The 18,445-nt window shown below is 41.0% G+C and overlaps 1 protein-coding gene across 1 annotated transcript in view; it reads left to right on the top strand.

The window, feature by feature from the left end:
- LOC146817896 (histone deacetylase 2) overlaps positions 1–18,445 on the top strand; it is a 166,741-nt gene that overhangs the window by 74,408 nt on the left and 73,888 nt on the right. Inside the window, exons 5-8 of the mRNA XM_085611383.1 lie at positions 54–192; positions 13,618–13,759; positions 16,852–16,944; positions 17,025–17,133. Coding sequence (XP_085467509.1) covers positions 54–192; positions 13,618–13,759; positions 16,852–16,944; positions 17,025–17,133 — 483 coding nt within the window. The remainder of the gene's footprint in view (positions 1–53; positions 193–13,617; positions 13,760–16,851; positions 16,945–17,024; positions 17,134–18,445) is intronic.

Raw genomic sequence — 18,445 nt, 5'->3', positions numbered from 1 at the left:
GGATGATCTAGATATATAACTTCTAATAAAATGTTGTTCCCACTTTCTTTTAGCTGGAGCAGTAAAATTAAACCGACAGCAGACGGACATGGCTGTTAATTGGGCAGGAGGACTTCATCATGCCAAAAAGTCTGAGGCATCTGGTTTCTGTTATGTAAATGATATCGTTCTAGCTATTCTTGAATTACTAAAGTAAGTTCATATATGAGGTCACATTAAAACTCTTTATTATATTACTATCTGTGCTTGGCATAATCTTAAATCCTCTGCAAGCCCAGTCTTGCAATCCGCTTTCAAACAAGTTTTATTTGTAAGTTTTTAGCAAGTAACTAAATAGCAAGGACTATCCTAGCATCAGTTTGTGGGGATTAAGTCACACTTGTGTAGTCTTGCCCAGAAAATTCATTTTGTCCTTAAACACAAACTTAAGAGCAAGCAATGAATGATTTGATTAACACATTACCAGTAGGAATACCATTATTTTAGCAATCCGCTAACTAACCGCTGACCCATTCATTTAGGGTAGACTTGCTTAATCGTAAACGAGATCGACAGAATGACATAAGCAATCAAATAAGGGCACTTTTACATTTCAGTCCTCCTTCATGGAGATTGATTGGCTCTTCTTCCAGTTGAGGAAGGCACCTGACAATATTTTGCACAGCCTAAAGTGTTTTGAAAACATGAGTTGGATTGCCCCTCACATGCGACTACAGGGTCTCTTTTTTTATCCTTTTTATACACTCAAGTGGAAGATGTGTGTGGAAGGCAACTCCTCTGCAGTTCAGAATTCATTTTGTGTAACTTTCATAAAAGGTATTTGTTCTGCCTCAATGATTTTGTTTGTTTCCTGTTTTAAAGAATGCCTGCCCTGCATCTTAAAATTTCAGAATGCTATACATCTGAAATGATGCCTTCTGTGCTTTGGCTCGTAACCCCACATTCACACTTGAAAGATCTGTGATTGTTTTCAGCTAGTTCATTGAAGAATCAGTTGCACTGTTGTGCAGACATTTTCAGACTCTATTTTTCCAGTTGAGTGTTTAAGATTTTATTTTCCAGTGGAACCACAATTAAGTGAATCTTAACACTCAGACCTCTAGTCCCGGTGACATATCATCAGTGCGTACTAAAGTTAAGTCTGTATGTGAACTTGCCTCCCAGTGCTGCATTGTTTGGTTGTAGTTGATCTAATGAGGTGCAGGCAGTGGTGTGTAAATTTGTGCAAATGTTACCAAATTCTGCGGGTAAAAATGTTGCGTATTTCTTAACGTCTCCAAAGTTTTCCAACAAAATAGCAGCATGAATCCACAAAAAAAGGAATAGATTACCAAATTACATGCATGTGTTTTAGGTGAAATAGCCTTAAAATGTATGTAGTTGGGTACCTGATAAAAACCCATTTGAAATGTGTTCAGTAGAATTTCACTGAAGATGTGCATGAATGAACAAAAACTCTTAACTGCTCAGTTTTCTGAAGTGCATTTATGATTTTCATCTAGTTCCAATAGAAGACATTTCTGATATCACACCCATAAAGCAGAGGGACTATTCCTTCTTCCTAATCACTAGCCATGAATACCATTACTGTTCATTTTCTTTATGGGAAATGTTTATAAAATGAGCCGCTCCTCGAAATAGAGTATTGGTGTTGTAGTTCTCGATGTTTGCTGCTCGCAGATATGACGGCTGATGCAGTGCTTCCATTAGGCTCTGATTTCTTAATTGTACAAAGAATTTACCTGGAGACTTGTGGTTGAGGGTCAAACTAGTTAAATTTTTCGTAGCTGTGTGGAGGATAAATGCCTAAACTTTTTCACTGCGAGTTAGAATATAACCACCAGCTGAATTTATTATGTCATTGTGGGTGGAAGGTTCGGACCTGAACCCTATGCTCAGAGACCGGGGGATTATTGGGTGCCGGCCCTGGCCAGAGACCAGGCACTGCCCCCAAACCCATGGCACGTACGGCCAAAAGTTGTGGTGGGGGTTTGGGGCACATATTGTGGTTGTATTGAGCATAAGTTTTCCCATGAAGCCACCATCTAGCATTAAGGGCCGGATGCCCAACCATCAGGGTTTGCGACTTGCAAATTGCTATTTTTTGCACCTCGAAAGCTGCGCGTCTCAAAACCTAATGTACCAATCTGAGAGACTGGTTGCAATTCCTAAATGGGTCGCAAGGGACCTGCCTTGGTAATATTCATGAGGCAGGTTGCCATTTGCAACCCATTGAGAATGCCCGGCACTCACATGTATGGTGGCCTGCTGGGGTCAGCAAATCACAATTTCTGTGGCTACTTTTTAAATAAAGCAGTTTTTTGTTTCAGAAAAAATGTAGCGTGTTTTCCTTAAAGGAAAATAGGATGCTTTTACAAAAATAAAGTTTTCTTTTAATTTTTTCCACAGTGGGCAGCGGTTCGTGGGATAACTGCCTGCGCTGAAAAAATGTTGGCGCACCCATTCACAAATGGGAAACCTTCCCGTTTGCAAATGGCTTACCACCAATTTGAAATTGGTTGCAAACTTTGAATGTTTTACAACTGCCTTTATGGCCACGAAACATTCCTACATACCAGTGAGACTCGCTATTAGGAAGGAACGCCCTTGGCTCGCCCCTTCCTAATAGTGACTTGCAAACCCTATTATGCGAGTCGGTAATAGGTTACTGACTCGCAAAATTGGGGTGGCATTTTGAAAATGCATTTTACCAACCGCAAACCGCCCTATGGTGTGTTTGCAACTGGTAAAATGCCTCGTACATCTAGACCACAGTCATAAAATTACAAATGATTACAAATTTACAGTTTGCAAAACAAAATGCTCTCTCTCTTTTAAGAAGGCCTAAAAAGGATTATCACAGTGCACATCTTTCAACATGGTTAACATGGTTTAGAAGAGCCAAAAAACACAAAAATCACTGCCTACTATTGGAATCGGTGACATTCCATGTAACAAAACACCCCACCACAGATTTTAATAGAGAATGAGAACAAACAACCTTTAAATGCCTATTAACACTTGCTTTTCAAAATGGATATGCCACTCCTGCCTTTTGTTTAATTTCGTAATAAGCAGATGAGACTTATAGCCATGATATCTGGCTTGCCACCATAACTAGCTCAGTTCTGTTGTACGGAGCATAAGTGGTTCCACAATACAAAAAGTCCAATAGAAGCACTCTTTTTTTTCAGTGAGAGCGCACACCGTCTTCCCAATCAAACACTGAAATCAAAGGAACCAGCCTGTGGGTAGAACCTAAACCCTTCTCAGTAGTACTTCAGAAAGATATTTTTCTGTTGATCATATACGTTTCATTGGCAGCTGCTCTGTCAAGCCATATCTAAACCTGGATTGTTAGAGCCTATGATTTTATAGACCTATTTTTTGCGAATGAAAATATGGCTTTACATAGGAATTGTGAAGCGTTCGGTCAGTGCCTGACTCTTTAACTGAGACTTCAGAAGCAGTTCATAATTAAGTTAGCTTGTCTTTTTCACCCTCTACAACCACAGCATTCAACATTGGTTCAACACAACCTTTCTGGAAACCTTGAGGGGCCAGGCATTCCCAAACGTTTGTTGGCAGGCATTGTTAGCCTCTACCCTAACAGTGTGTGAGAAAGCTCTTTGAGAAATGATCTGAGCTAGATTGGCTATTGGAGGTACTTCCGCATGTTTGTTGGATGTTTTGTTTTGTTTTAATTGTCTGTTGTGCTCTGATAAAGAGTGATTAGATATTTTACTTTTGTATTGTATGACTTGTTATCCATGTTTTAATATTTTCATTTATGTAGTATGAACTTTATGCTTTTTAAAGCTTTGTGAGTTGATTCATGCTTTTAGCCAAAAAAAGTAACATTTAATTAATTGATAACGTTTTAAAAACTGTTTGAGTACCCTAAGCACAATCAAAATGTTTGGTCTTTTGGGCTGTATATGGCAGTTCCATTTCATGAACTCATAATTCGCACTTAGTTCATCGTCCAGTGTCTTCAGCACACAGAACTCCTGTTACAGAAGAAGAACAGTATTCTAGAGCTACTGTGCGATTGGCTTAAAGAACGTAGTTCCAGTGTGTTTGGTTTACACACATGCTGCCACAAGAAATTGCACTATGCAGCAATGCAAGGGCCACTGCCTGGTAGTCTGCTCTTGGTTGTTGAAAAGGATTACTCCTGACTTGTTTAGTAGACTTGTATGCCTACACTGGCAGGGGTTTTCCTTTCTCTTCGAAACACAAAAACTTTGAGAGATGGAAACTTCAACATGTACACACCCTTCCCAAAAATAAAATGGGTTATAGCTCTGGCTGAGTGCAAGACTCCTATTGTTAATAAAAAAGCAGTGGGCTCACTTTGTAGTGGTGAAAGCATTTATAAATTGTGTGTTTCTTTAAAAGTACAAATGTTGGAAGGAAGGCCCTCTTTTACCAGATAGAGGAAGCTAATACAAATAGTAAAATAGAATCAATGTGAAGATTCAATAGGCATTGCACGTTTTAATCTGCAATGCAAATGCTTTTCAAAGTCTTTGGCAAGAGGCAAAATTAAATCTGCCTATGCTCTGATTTGGGGTGCACAAGTGATTTGGGTGCAAGAGGTGTTTCCTTACGTGCTTGTAGGAGTAGAGTGACTATTACATCTTGTATTTGTATGTGTGGGTGGGTCCTTTTAATTGACTTACTACCTGTAGTGGCTTCCACTGATCCTTTCTACCTCCTTTTGAAAATGATGGTAACGTCTGCTGAGACTATCCATCCTAGAAAGGAGGATGCATCACATCTCCAATTCTTATACTGCTCTTTGGTTGACTACATTCCATTGAAACCACTGGATTGAACAGACACAATTGAAGGATCCACTAAAATGTATGGAACCTTGCTACTCTTGCAAAGCTTTAAGATGCACCACAAGCTAGGTTGTCCCCAAAATTGATGGTTTGATAATGAAGAATGTGGATGTTTTCTCTCTGTTCTACCCCTTAGTGAGACAGATTTTTGCACCAACTTCCTCCTCAACTCTCACCCCATCTTTCCTCGCAATGGGAAACCCTGGAAACCACTTTGTTTCTTTGCAAGGTAACCCTGAATACCTATTGTTCCACTGGACAGGTTATAAAGAGAAACCAACTTCAGATACTGAACTTAGGGAATTACTGCTGATCGTGCTGAGAGAGGGTTATCTTCAAGGAGACAAAGAAGCTCCTACTTACCAGCTAACTGTGATAGGCAAACATTAAGCCACAAATTACTCCTGCACCACTTTCAACTTGCGTGTCAAAATTAAGTACCAAAGCTCATGTGTTTCTCCTTTGTTGCAGGCAGCCCCATAGACACTCTTATCAAGCACACCTGAGACTTTGTTACTAAAACACAATTGGTGAACACATATCCCTAGAAAAAAATTAATTTCTTTCATTCATCAGCCTCTCATCCTTTAAGCAGGCCCTTCCTCAGCTTTTATGAACATGGTAAAAAATAATGGCTGTGTGCAAGCTGTTATGTTTTAAAGAATGGTGCTACCTACCTAAAAATTTAGAAATTATTTCACTGTAGAAGACAGATTGCCTTCTCTCCCGGTATCTGTAATAGGGTTATATTCCTATCTATTTGTCTAAATGTTATCTGTCTGACATTGGGCTTATAAAACACATGACTATTTGCGCCCCCTTTCTAATGAGGTTATGAAATGGCACTTTAACTGGTTTTTATACCAGTTCCCTGAATCTTGGCAATGTTCGTTTTTATTTATTTTTTTTTTTTTTAATTAGTCTTCTTTTACAGAGTGTTTGTGCACAACACAACCTCTGAGCTGAACTATGCTCCCTGGAAGGCCCTGGATTCTGTCAATAGGACCCTTGGCTTTATCACATTTTGAGCTGTAGACTAGATGGTCATGAGACAAGATATTACTGAGATTTCATGTATTTCTTGATATATTTTATTTTGGTTGCACAAATCTAGCAGTATAAACTCTCTTCATAGGTCTGTTTAGTCAGTCCGTAAACATAGTCCTATTTGCCAGTTTGGGGAATTCTCCATTGAGGTTAGTTTCCAAAGCATCATAGTTATGGGTAATATTCTGCATCAGAGGATGGAATGGCAGGGAGTTTCTTCAGCTGTTATTGATGCACATTTCACAAGCAGTAAAGCAGGTATTACAGTTTCAAAAAACATGTTACTAGTGGAGAAGATCAAATGGTTGCTCATGTGAACGTTGCACATGACTGGATAACTTCTCCTGCAGGTGCTCCCAGCAATGCTTAAACGGTATCAAGCCCAAGAACCAACAGCTCTGGAGTCAGCAAAATAGCATATGCACAATTCAAAAATTCTAAGGGAGAAGCACAGTGCAGGGCTCAGAAAATAATAAGAATGTTGCTAGACTTGCAGGCCTAGTAACTTGAGTAATTTACTCGATCTAACTGTAATGTACTTGACCCCGGAACTGGTCTGAAATTGTGTGATCCTAGACAAATCTTTTGTCTTTTGGAGCCGCCTTTTTCATCATTATCACATAAGAGAGTACCTTCATCTATGCAAGTTCACTATTTCTGCTGCACAAAAAGACTCTTAATTTAGTAAACATTTGCTCCTTGTATAATAAAAACCGTTCCCACATATTGGGTACACACGATCCCTAGCTTGCCTCTTAGGTTACTAATAGTATTGTCATCTGGACTGGAATATTTCCCAGTTCATGTATAAAAACTCACTTTTCATAAATATTTTAATAAAGCATGATGTGGTAGTACACTGTTATTTACAGAATGCACATTTTGCATTGAAATGGCCCATAAATGTTCCCACTTACATGCAGTTTTACTTATAAAACTATAGCTCATAAACAATGTTTGGAAATTGGGTTTCAGCAAAAATATTTAAAATGTGCACATCACCAAGTACAGTGCTGTGATTTGTTTTGATCCTATAAAAATCTTTTGCTGTTTTCACCACAGAATTACAAAAATGTGTCTTCATAACTAGTGACATATTTGAAATATTTGAACAGTTCACTTATTCGGTATTTCAGTGTTAGGAAAAAAAAGCCTGAAATCTTACAGCCTTTTATTTCACATGCTTTGCACAGCGCTATTGTCACACAGTTCACTTTACAAAATTCTCTAACTTCAGTCACAGAAAGGAAAGTAAATGTAGGAAGACAAAATGACTTTTGACTTCTGTCTCTGAAAGCCAAGCAAATGTGACAAGATAACAAAATTTAAACTTTCACTTTGTGAGCAGGCAGAATACCTGTTGGTGGGCGAGTAGACATTAAAAATAGCTCGTCCTGATTAAATATGGCTTGCCATTGCGAGCGGGTGCACAGATTTTCCCGAGCCCTACAGTGGCTTTTCTTGCCCTGCTAACCTAAAGCTGAACATTAACCCATACTTCACAACTTCCCAGACCTTCTTTTTAGGTGGCAGCCTACCCTTTACTGTCTGGTTTGCTAAATACATCTTTGGGACTTTCAGAAAGTTGACCTAGGAAGACATTCTGTCCATTGATCACCATTGGCTTTGTGGTTTGTTACTCAAATTTTCTGACTTTCTATTTGCTGGCTTTGTTTGCTTTAGGCTCTCCAGGTTCAGTTTGTCTTTTCTGTTGCCTTAAGCATGTTTACTGTATTCTTCCACGAACTCCCTTTCTGTAAACAGGCCTTTATTTCTTTTTCTTATCTTGTCCCGTTTGCTGTGCTTTCAAACACTGAGGTCAAATGTCAGGTCCCTTCTTCTGAGAGTGCTTGTTTACTTTTCTTTCTTTGACTTCAAAGTGAGAGGATTTATGTGACAATCTTGCTGGATAGTGGGGGTAAGAAAGTTTTTTTCTAGCACACAACAACACTTAAACGAACTGTGTAAGTATTTCAGATTACATCCAAATTGGGAACACAAATGAAGCACATATTTTGTTATTTCTGAATTGTGTTGGAAACAAATACTTTAATATGATCAAAACAAATCATTACACTAGGTGATGCAATTCCCACACATTTCAATTGGAAATATGTTGTCTGTAATGGCAGTGCACTACTATACCATGCATAATCCGCTTTACGCCACTCCACTCTAACCTGCACCATACCATACCACACCACTGCACTCTGCGCCGCGCCACTGCATTGCATGCCATGTCATGCTAAGCCTCTACTCTATACCACTCTCCTCTATGCCAGTGCACTCTTCGCCACTCCACTCCAGACTAGGCCATTCCAATGTACTCTGCTCAGCTCCACTTTATGCCACTATACTCTGCAACACTGCACTCTGTCACTTCACTCTATTCCAGTACACTCTGCCAGTGTACTTTACTCTTTAACATTCAATTTTATACCTGTGCACTCTACGCCAATCCACTGTACGCCACTCTAATCTACTCTGCACTCTACACTGCGCCACCCTACTCTGCGCCTCAAATTATGCCCTTAAGTGGATTAGATTAGACCTCTTTATACAATTGTTTGGATTGTTTTTCTTGCTAGCTCTGATGAACTGACTTTGACTGTTTGATACATGGAGCTACACAGGAGGGTCACAAGTGTTCTCCATGTTAACTACCAAAGGACAATGTGCCTGAATTCTTTTTATTGGTGAGCGTTTGTTAGACTTGGCATGGTTTTCCCTGACTTTATGCCTCCATCTCCTGTATTTTTGATGCTGTGCTGGATTTTGTTTTTGCTGGCTTAGATGCTTTGGACACTTTGCTACTGCTGATCAGAGTCCAAGTGCAAGTGCTCCCTGTGTAAATTGTTATTATGATTGGTCCTTCCTGATTGACATTTGATTCACTACTAGGTCCCTAGTAAAGTGCACAAAGTATGCCAAGGCTGGTAAATCAAATGCTGCTACTAGGCCTGCTGCACTGATTGTGCCACCCACATGAGTAGCTCTGAAAAGGTAACTGACCTGCCACCGCAGTGTTTGTGCGCAGTTAACTGCCATGTCGACTTGGCAAGTGCACCCACTTGCCAGGCCCTAACTTTCCCTTTTCTTACATGTTAGTCACCCCTGAGGTAGGCGCCCAAGGTACCTCTGTGGGCAGGGTGCCGTGTATGTGAAAGGCAGGACATGCCCTGCTGTGTGTGGCATGTCCGGATAGTGAACTACTGCCAATTTCGTTTTTCACTATTGACAGCCTATCTGTTCCCATAGGATAGAATGGGGAGTTTGCTTCTAACATCTTCATAAACAAAAGATGGGGAAATCAAGTTAGATATGTGTTAACTCAGAATGTTAAGATGCATCTTTTAGTGAGGATGATTTTTACATTCTGTGTTTGAAAATTTCACTTTTAGAAAGTAGGTGTTTTCTTGCTTAGCCTTCCAGTGTGCTTCTGCTAGGATGTGGTTTGACTGTCTGGGTTTGGAGTGTTGGGGGGCTAGAGAGGAGCAGTGGCTCCAGAGAGCCTGATGAGTCAGGGCTGGGCGGAACAGACCTGAGCTGCATTTAGAGTAGGGAGAGAAGATTTCCTTTCACCTGAATGGGCATGGTCTGGCTTCCACAATGTCTTTACCTCCTGCTAGGCAGCTGCACCAGAGAGGACAGAACTGGTTTTGGCTTGGCACAAACACACACTGCCTTCAGAGACCAAACACATTTACTGTATAAGAAGAGGGGTTCAGACCCCAGAACTTTAGACTACTTCTGGAATCAAGAGGAACCTTTGCTAAGGAAAAGAGCTAGAGAAACTGAGGAGAAGTACTTCACTTGCTGTGTTTTTGGGGTGGCCTGCAGTTGCTGTTTCTGCCAAGGAAAGGAGAAGGACTTTGCTGGGTGATATGCCCCCTGCTTGAGGAAAGTCTCCAAGGGGTTGAGTAGAGCTTGCCTCCTGTTTTGAAGTCTCAGGAACACACAGACTTCACCCCCAGCTCCCCTGAACTTCCTTGCTGGGAGTTCTGACCTGCCAAGAAGTGCCTGTGACTGTGTGGGGCCTCTGGAGGTTGTTTCTGCTACTGGAAGCTGGAAAGCAACGCAACAACAAAGAAATCAATGCAATCGCTCTTCTTGCGACAGTTTTCCGAGGCAACATCGTGGTGCGAGAAGAATCGTACCGCTGAGCCGCTGCTGAAAACTGTCGCAGTAGCAAGAATCGACGCATTGAGGGATCGCGGCTGAAGAAACCGACGCAGCGCTGCTCGATGCTGCAGCATTGTTTGCTGATGCATCCCGGATTTTCACGCATCGTCCTTGTGTGGCAAGTTTACACCGACGCATCACCCGCGGATCGGAGTTGTCTCAGAATCGACGCATCGCTTCCCTCTACAGACCGGACCCGACGCACCGCTCTCCAGAGTAACTGTTGCATCGCATCCACAAAGGTCTCAGGAAACAACGCATCTTTGTTTTTCAACGCTTCCCAGCGCTGCGGCTGTTTGGCTTGGTGAATTTTGTTGCAATGACAGGTACTTTACAAGAAATAACATATCCATAGTTTTCTTAATACTTGTATGTTAAGTTTAGATAAAGATACTTTATTTTCTAAACTGGTGTGGTGTCTCTTTGTGATGTTTTCACTGTGCTACTGTGAGTGATGGTACAAATACTTTACATATTGCCTTTGGAATAAGCCTGTCTGCTCGTGCCAAGCTACCAAGGGGGTGAGCAGTGGTTATCTAAAGTGTGTATCCCCCTTTCCATGACTAGAAGCAAAGGTCCTTATTTGGACAAAGGTACCTACCTCTGCCAACTAGAGATCCCCATTTCTGACATTGTTTATGAAGTTTGCAGACTTAAGTCACTGTAGTAATTCAAGACTGTCATGCAATCGGGTTTCCATTCCAGTGGGTACCAGCTGGGCATTAAACCAACTCGGAAGAAGGTTTATTGGTTCAAATTCAGAGTGGTACATCTTGTGTCCTTAAGGATAGCCAATTAAGAAGGTCCGGGTCTACATAACTTTTTTGGTTTTTGTTTTATATAGGACGACCTCAAGGTATCGTAGTGCTTTACATGAGCACCATTTGCATTACAGACTGACGCATTAATTTTTAGTCGCTGGGAGATTAAGTGATTTGCCCAGAATCACAAGATGTTTGAGGCTCCCGCCAGACTGCAACCTGGTTCCCCAGTTTCAAAGTTGGCTGCTCGAGCTGTTAATCCACACCCTCTCTCCACACTCCACAGTATATGGGTGTAACACTTTCTTTTCTAGTGCATTCTCATTTGGTTTAGTTCCAAATGCCCAGTGAGATGTTTACTTTCCGTACAGGATGATAATCCTGTTTGGCAGCACACATACCAAAATATAAAATTCTGCCAAAGTGAGATCACCCACCCGTTAACATGTTATCATGGCTAAGGTACACATTGAAACGTTCGCGGGCATACCATCTTTTTAGGTCTCTCAGACCTAGCGTTGCAGCGCGCATGCGCTGCTCACTCTGCGAGGCATATTGTAGTAGGGTATGTTTTAGAAATGGGATGGAAGCCCCGCCCCTATTTTTCATTGGCTGGCATCATCGTTTATGGTAAACGCTGGCTTCCGATTGAAAATGAGGCTCCTTAGTCCCTCCTTGTTACCGCCCTGTTTCCTTTTGGGACCGCCCATCCGGACTAGATCGTTTACTTGCGGCGTTATGCGGTCTCCTTCAATTAGGTGTAATATTGGCCATCTGTTTTCTTCGATCACGGTGTGGCACTTCTTTTTCTGTCCTTGTTTTGAACAGCTTTTTGCGCACATTTGTGCGCTTCCCTTCATCAGCGTGGCGTGTTAATTCAACTTTACCCACGGTGGCCGCTTCAGGAGGTCCGCGTCGTAGGTAACATTTTATTAATAATAATTGCGCTGGCCGCCGCAGCCTCATCCAAGTATTGAGGCCGCACACATTTAATTTGTCCTTTGTCAATTCCTGCATGTGAGGATCGGGAGCCTCGGAGCACGGCTCTGGTTAAATTTAGTCTTAGGAGTACACTTCCTTTTATGTATTTACTAACTCTGTGCTCACTGAGCGGTGCAATCTTGCACAGCTCGCTGCTTCTTGCACCACAGTAATGATGATGCCCACCCCCCTGAGTGAATCACGTGGGTTTTTTTTTTTTTTTTTTTTAACTTGCGCCTGAAACTGTACACCAGTTACAAAGTCGGGCCGGAAGTCCAAGTCAGACGCTGGCCACGGAATTGCTGCTCTCGCTGCCTAGCCTACAGTGAGGTGTATTTTGAAAGTTTATAATGCTGCCTCATAAAAATATATTTTTTGACTTATTAGCGCGCCGCACGTTCATGATCACATTTATTGTGAACTGCCACACAGCAGTGTCTGCTCACTGTGCTACTTAGTTATCAGCGTTTTTCAGGCGCACTAATTCCATTTTGTGTCCTGTGGTGAGCCACTATGGTGCCGGTCGGACTTGTTTGAAAACAACTACTTGGTCCTCGCTGATGGGTGTCATTGCTAATATTTGTTTATGCTTCCCTCGTCTTCAGTGCTTGAAAAGAATATTTGCACGCCAGAAAGCTAAAACTGTATTAACGCCGATTGCAATAGTTGAAGCTAGCATTTAAAAATGTAACATGAAAATTACACGTGGTTTTGCAAAACAATATTCACCTGCTATACAGAAATGAGTGCCACAAACCATGCGTTATAATGGATAAGAAAGAGTAGAACCACAATAGGATTGCTGCTCACAGATTTGCGGTGATCTTTGGCTCCGGAAGCTGGCATTTCATTCTCATTGCAATGCAATAGGTCTCGCATTTACGCTATAAGCTATTTGCATTGTAAATAAGCTATTTGCATTGTAAATGACAATGCCTTTAATTTATGTTTGAAAACAAAAATAAAAAGCATTGTTATTTGCAATGTCAATAGCTCAAACCTGCGTAAATGTGAGACCTATTGCATTGCAAATGCTTGTTTAAACTTAATGAGCTTCTTGAAGGCTAAGGATTTGAGTAACAATTGTGTATGGTGTCCACACAAAAAAACAATTAACGAGTGAATTCTGTAGTCTTATTCATACAATCAAGAATGGTAGAATTTTAGTATTTTACTTTTCTCTTACGAATATATAAAGCTTACCAGTATGGACAAAATTCTTGATTTGCTAGTGGAAATAGCAAAAAATCTGGCCCTTTTAGGGGTTTAGTGTCTCTACAAAGAGTAAATACCCACAATATACATGTGTGAGTGTTCATAAGCAGTGTATAGATAGGTGTCACTCCTGGGAAACCAGCACAACTACTCCTGCACACGGTTCACATGCCAGGGCTGGAAATGGGAATCGGCATAGGGGAAGAGGTCAGTCCTCGTACAAAAATCTGTCCTCTGGAGAAAAATAAATGATGTGTTCTCTTGCATATTTCTCCATCATTTACTTACTGTCGAACTTTCCACCTGGTGCAAATCTGGCTGATTACATTTTTTGCAAACCTGAGTGCTACTGAAAATGTAGGACTATCATCGAGTGTCAGGAACATTCCTCAGATTCATTGTGAGTAAATGTCCTATATCTACTCCAGCCTTTGAAGAACCCTAGAGGAGGAGCTATCCTACTGAGCTTTGTGATTCAAGCCTTAAATCTGTTTCTCCAGTTTTGCATCTTAAAGCTTTTAGGTTATATAAACCAATTTTGTGTAAAAATAACAGACTTGCATACCACTTTGCAATTTCAGGTATCACCAGCGAGTACTGTACATAGACATAGATATCCATCATGGGGATGGTGTCGAAGAAGCCTTTTATACAACAGATCGCGTTATGACTGTATCATTCCACAAATATGGTGAATACTTTCCAGGAACTGGAGATTTGCGGGTGAGATTGTATTCCTTGATTATCTTGGAATTATTTTCAGTTTTTTCCTGTTTGTATTGAGTGGTGTGTAACCAGATGTTTCTTGTGCATATAAACCCATTAAGAAATTGAAAGTGCTTCTACTTCTTATTGAAGAGTTGACTGTAATCTTGAACAGACATTTTTTGAAAATGTGCAAGTGTGAAGACCTTCTACAGCATGGGTACTCACGAACTTTCTCTCGGGGGCCAAATTTACAGTGTGGTTTGTGGCTGAGGGCCGCACCGGTGGGGGCGGGGGCAGTGGGGGAGGAGGCGGTGCTAGAGCAAAAAAAAACCTATGACCATGAGGTTGAACACAGGCCCCTGCAGCGGACGCCTTCGTCCACTGAGCCACCAGACCCGGCATTCTATCTATCTATCTATCTATCTATCTATCTATCTATCTATCTATCTATCTATCTATCTATCTATCTATCTATCTATCTATCCTCCCTGCGCACTCTGTCTTCCTCACCTGCTGCTCTCACTCCCTGCTGCCCTCCTCACCCTTTGACACCTCACCCGCGCTGAGACAGCTTCCGAGAACACACACAGCCCCCGCCGCACCCAAGTACTTAACAGGTGTTTTAAAAACCATTCACTTGTTAATGAGGCTTTATTGTATTTCACCTCTTCTTAGCGCCCCTGCATCAGGGGCGCTAAGAAGAGGTGAAATTCAACAAAGCCTCATTTACAAGTTAATGGTCTTTAAAAGAAATCGCCCGGGCCCCAGAAGCTCCACGCTGGGCCGCCGCCGGCCCGCGGGCCGTACTAGGAGTACCCGTGTTCTACAGTTTCCCCTTTGCTTTCATAAAAGCTAATCCGATTCATTGAGCCAAGTTTTCGGCTATGCTTAATGTGAAATGTAACTTAAACTGTTTTTGTCGATTGTTGCAATTAACACCAAAGGATCACCTTAATAAAACTTTACTTACTAATGATTTTTTTTAACTCTTTATTTTTTTACCTTTTACAGAACAAAACTGCATTACATATGATGCTTGTTGACAGCGATAGATACTACAACACAGTTGCACAAATACACAGTTTAGGATTGTACAGTAACACCGTACATGCAAATCCGAACTTGTTGCTCCCTCTTTTTCATTAAGTCCTCCACAGCAGCCCGCCATCTGGCGCTGAACGCCATATTATCGTCTCAGTGGTTCCTGTTAGTATACATCTGCTTTGTAGTTATTCAAGTATACAGCCCGGCTGTAGTAGTCGGTTCCCTATAGTCAAGCAGGTTTATGGGCATGTCTTGCCCCTTGTCATTGAGAACTTTACAGAGGATGCCACTAATCATATAGGCGCGATCTGGGGGATGGATTTGGGCATAAAGTCCTTTCAACTCACTATTATATATTAAGTTTCTAAGCAAATGCATAACTTTTGTCAGTGGCCACCTGCCCCAATGTATGGCAACATGCCTCTTTGCCAATAACAAGGCCATAGCCTTGTAGCTGCTGTCTGCCTTGAAGACATTTTAGACCTAACCTAAAAGCACCAGGAGAGGTTCTGTGACGGTCCCTTTCTCAATCATAAGTGATAGATTAGAGAATAACAATGCCCAAAAGACTGCCACCGGTGGACAGCTCCACAGCAGGTGTATAAGTAAGCATCCGAGCAAGCACAGCGACTACAGTCTGCTTCAGTTGTTTTAAACTATACAGGGTGTAATACACTCAATGAAGAAATTTAAAATGTATAGCATGATGTCGACCATTTATGAAAACTGGTCTCATCTGTGCACAACAGAACTGCCACAATTCGTATGATAGCAGTGTATTTTGATTCTCCTATCCACCAAACCTGGTTTCTTGTTAAACGATATTCTTTGTTTTGGCTACTAGTTGCTCAGGACTAGTGGCAACAATAAGGTATGGCAGTTGTAAGAGCTCTGTGGGTTCTAGCGGGAAGGCCTCAAATTTGTTTCTACTTGTCACCATAGTGCGAGGAAATGCTGGATTGTTTCCCAGTGACCTGCAAGGGCAATATAATTAGGGCGCTCCAGTGTATTTGGCTAGGAATTCCCAAGTGTTTATTGTGCAAGGAACTGGGTTGATGTCCTTGGGGTTTCTGGATGTTATCTGGTTAAGGAATGTCTTTAAGGGTATTGGGTCCGCTATTTGTCCACCGCCACCACCATATGTTGCATAACCGGGATTGAGTGATGCCAATAGTGTGCGAACTAAGCTTGTGCATAGTTATTATATAGTATAGGGTATGGAGTTCATGCCTCGTCAGTAGGAAATACATTTTGGCAATTTCTGCTATAAAAATGAATGGTGCAGTGCACGTACAGGAAGAAAATCTAATTTACTCAGATTTGGATCCTGCTCGGTGACAACTGTTTATTCCACCAGCTGAGATCACATTGTCCTTTACTTACTTGTATCTTCCTATTATTCTGGTGGAAACGTTTATATTGATGATCAGTTATCGAAGTACCGTCCATATTGGTCATTTTAGTAATTACCATTCTTCCAATCGCCATTTAAAACAAATGAGATGGTGCTCTTTAAAGAAAACATTAGCTATAGTTCTAAGTATGTGATGGGAGAGTTATCTTAGGCTTGTGCATCACTGGAGATATCTCAGGGCATTACTTCAATTTTTTCAGGTCAGCTGTGCCAGCATAAGTAAAGGAATATAAGGTTTTGTGCCTCTGGTCTAAAAGTAATCTGGCCCAAATTGCCTGACCAGAACCATGCTGCACTGTATAATTTGTAACAAGAGATTATTGATCATTATCTGAGAGGTGACAATTGAATCTCTAGGGGCAGTGATGATGATATCCAGATTTGCATGCAACCTGCCTTTTTAGGTAGCAATCGAATTTGAAAGCCATTTCTGATTTCTTTCTTTCTTGCATAGTAGAAGTCTTTGTAGCAAGTTGTGCTCAAATACTTGCACTGATATGTGGCACAAACTATCTCTTGTAAAATATGTATATTTTGTGTATTTCATAGTGGTTTTGAGTTTCTTTTTTGTGTATTTGACAGAGATGGTGAGTTTCTTTGATATGAATTGTAATTTTCTTTTTCTGATGCTTCTATTTTGTCTTTACAGGACATTGGTGCTGGAAAGGGCAAATATTATGCAGTGAATTTTCCCATGAGGGATGGCATTGATGATGAGTCTTATGGGCAGATTTTCAAGCCAGTGAGTAATGCATCTCCACCGAAATATTTTCGTATTTGCTTTTTAAAAAAATATTAACGCATGATCATTTTTTATTAAAGATTATTTCCAAAGTGATGGAGATGTACCAGCCCAGCGCTGTGGTTTTGCAGTGTGGAGCAGACTCGCTGTCTGGGGACCGTCTAGGATGTTTTAATCTTACTGTTAAAGGTAAAGTCACATAAATAAAATGTGCCATATTTCAGCAGTGTAAAAAATGATTGATTTAATAGTTTCATGCATTTTTATTAGATAATTTGTATTAAATAGCTTCTTATGTACAGCAGTGAAATATATTTATCCCCAACATATGCAGGATTATTGCTATGAAGTACAAGATCATATCTGGAACATTTACTCTCATTTGCTCTGTTTCTCATTTTGCTGCACATCTGCAGCGTTTATGGACAACAAACTGCAGAAAGTAGCTGTTAATGTCACTGTTGGAAATCCTGAATAGACGTGATGGTTAACAAAGTGGATCTGCACTCCTTTCGACAATTATGCTAACTTTCATCGATACAAAGTGGTCATCCAATGTTTTAATTTGAAATGTAGTTTAAGGAATAAGAGTTGGGATTAAAGGGTTAGGTATTTACTGCATCCGGTTCCAGTCAATATCTCTTATTACAAGTTTTCCTTTGCAAATTTTGGAATTTCATCTAGAATCAGTGTGTTAGTCACCAAATTCCAGAATTTAATCCATCAGAAAATTTTGCCAGAGTTGACCGTCTGAAACTTGCCAAGGAAAATTGCTGGGAGTGAGGCCATTAACTGCATTATTTGGACTGTGGAATCAAGGGCCACTATGCTAGGGCATACAAGTCTAGTGGCAGGGTACACACAGTGGAGAATGTGTGCGAGAATGTTGAGACAAATGTCTCCCCTAGAACCACCATGTTGAGTGTGAGGGGTTACGGCATGGTGGATGCAGACCTCATCAGTATGCCGGAATGCGAAGTGGTGATTGAACGTAAGTTGTTTGTGATTCTAGCAGACTCTGGTTCTCCATTTACCATGCTGGGCAATGAACTTTGGGACAAGACTTTCCCTGAGATGCAACTTTTTTGCGCCAGATATCAACCCAGTCAGTTATGGTGGCTTACACATCGATGTAATGGGATATGCCATCATGAGGATCCTCTTCAAAGGAAGGGAGACGATTGGAAAGATCTATGTTTGCCAAGCTTGGTGACAACCTTCTTGGTTGGAGACATCAGAGAGACTTGGGGATCATTCTCAACCCTTATGCTTGTTATCCTTCTGAGCACATCGTTTGTTGATCACAATACTACCTCTAACAAGTTTTTTTAGGAATTTCCTCAAGTTTTTTCCGATAACCTGGTGCTGCTTATAGATATTGAACATTGCATTGTACTTGAACAAAAAGCTGTACCGGTGGTGCACAAAGTTAGAAAAGTTCCTTACATGATGTTAGAACCCCTGAGGTGTGAACTTAAGAGGCTAGTGACTCTGGGGCCAA

The sequence above is a fragment of the Triturus cristatus genome, chromosome 6 (assembly GCF_964204655.1).
Source record: "Triturus cristatus chromosome 6, aTriCri1.1, whole genome shotgun sequence".
Classification (NCBI taxonomy): Eukaryota; Metazoa; Chordata; class Amphibia; order Caudata; family Salamandridae; genus Triturus; species Triturus cristatus.
This window is presented reverse-complemented; position numbering and strand designations above follow the sequence as displayed.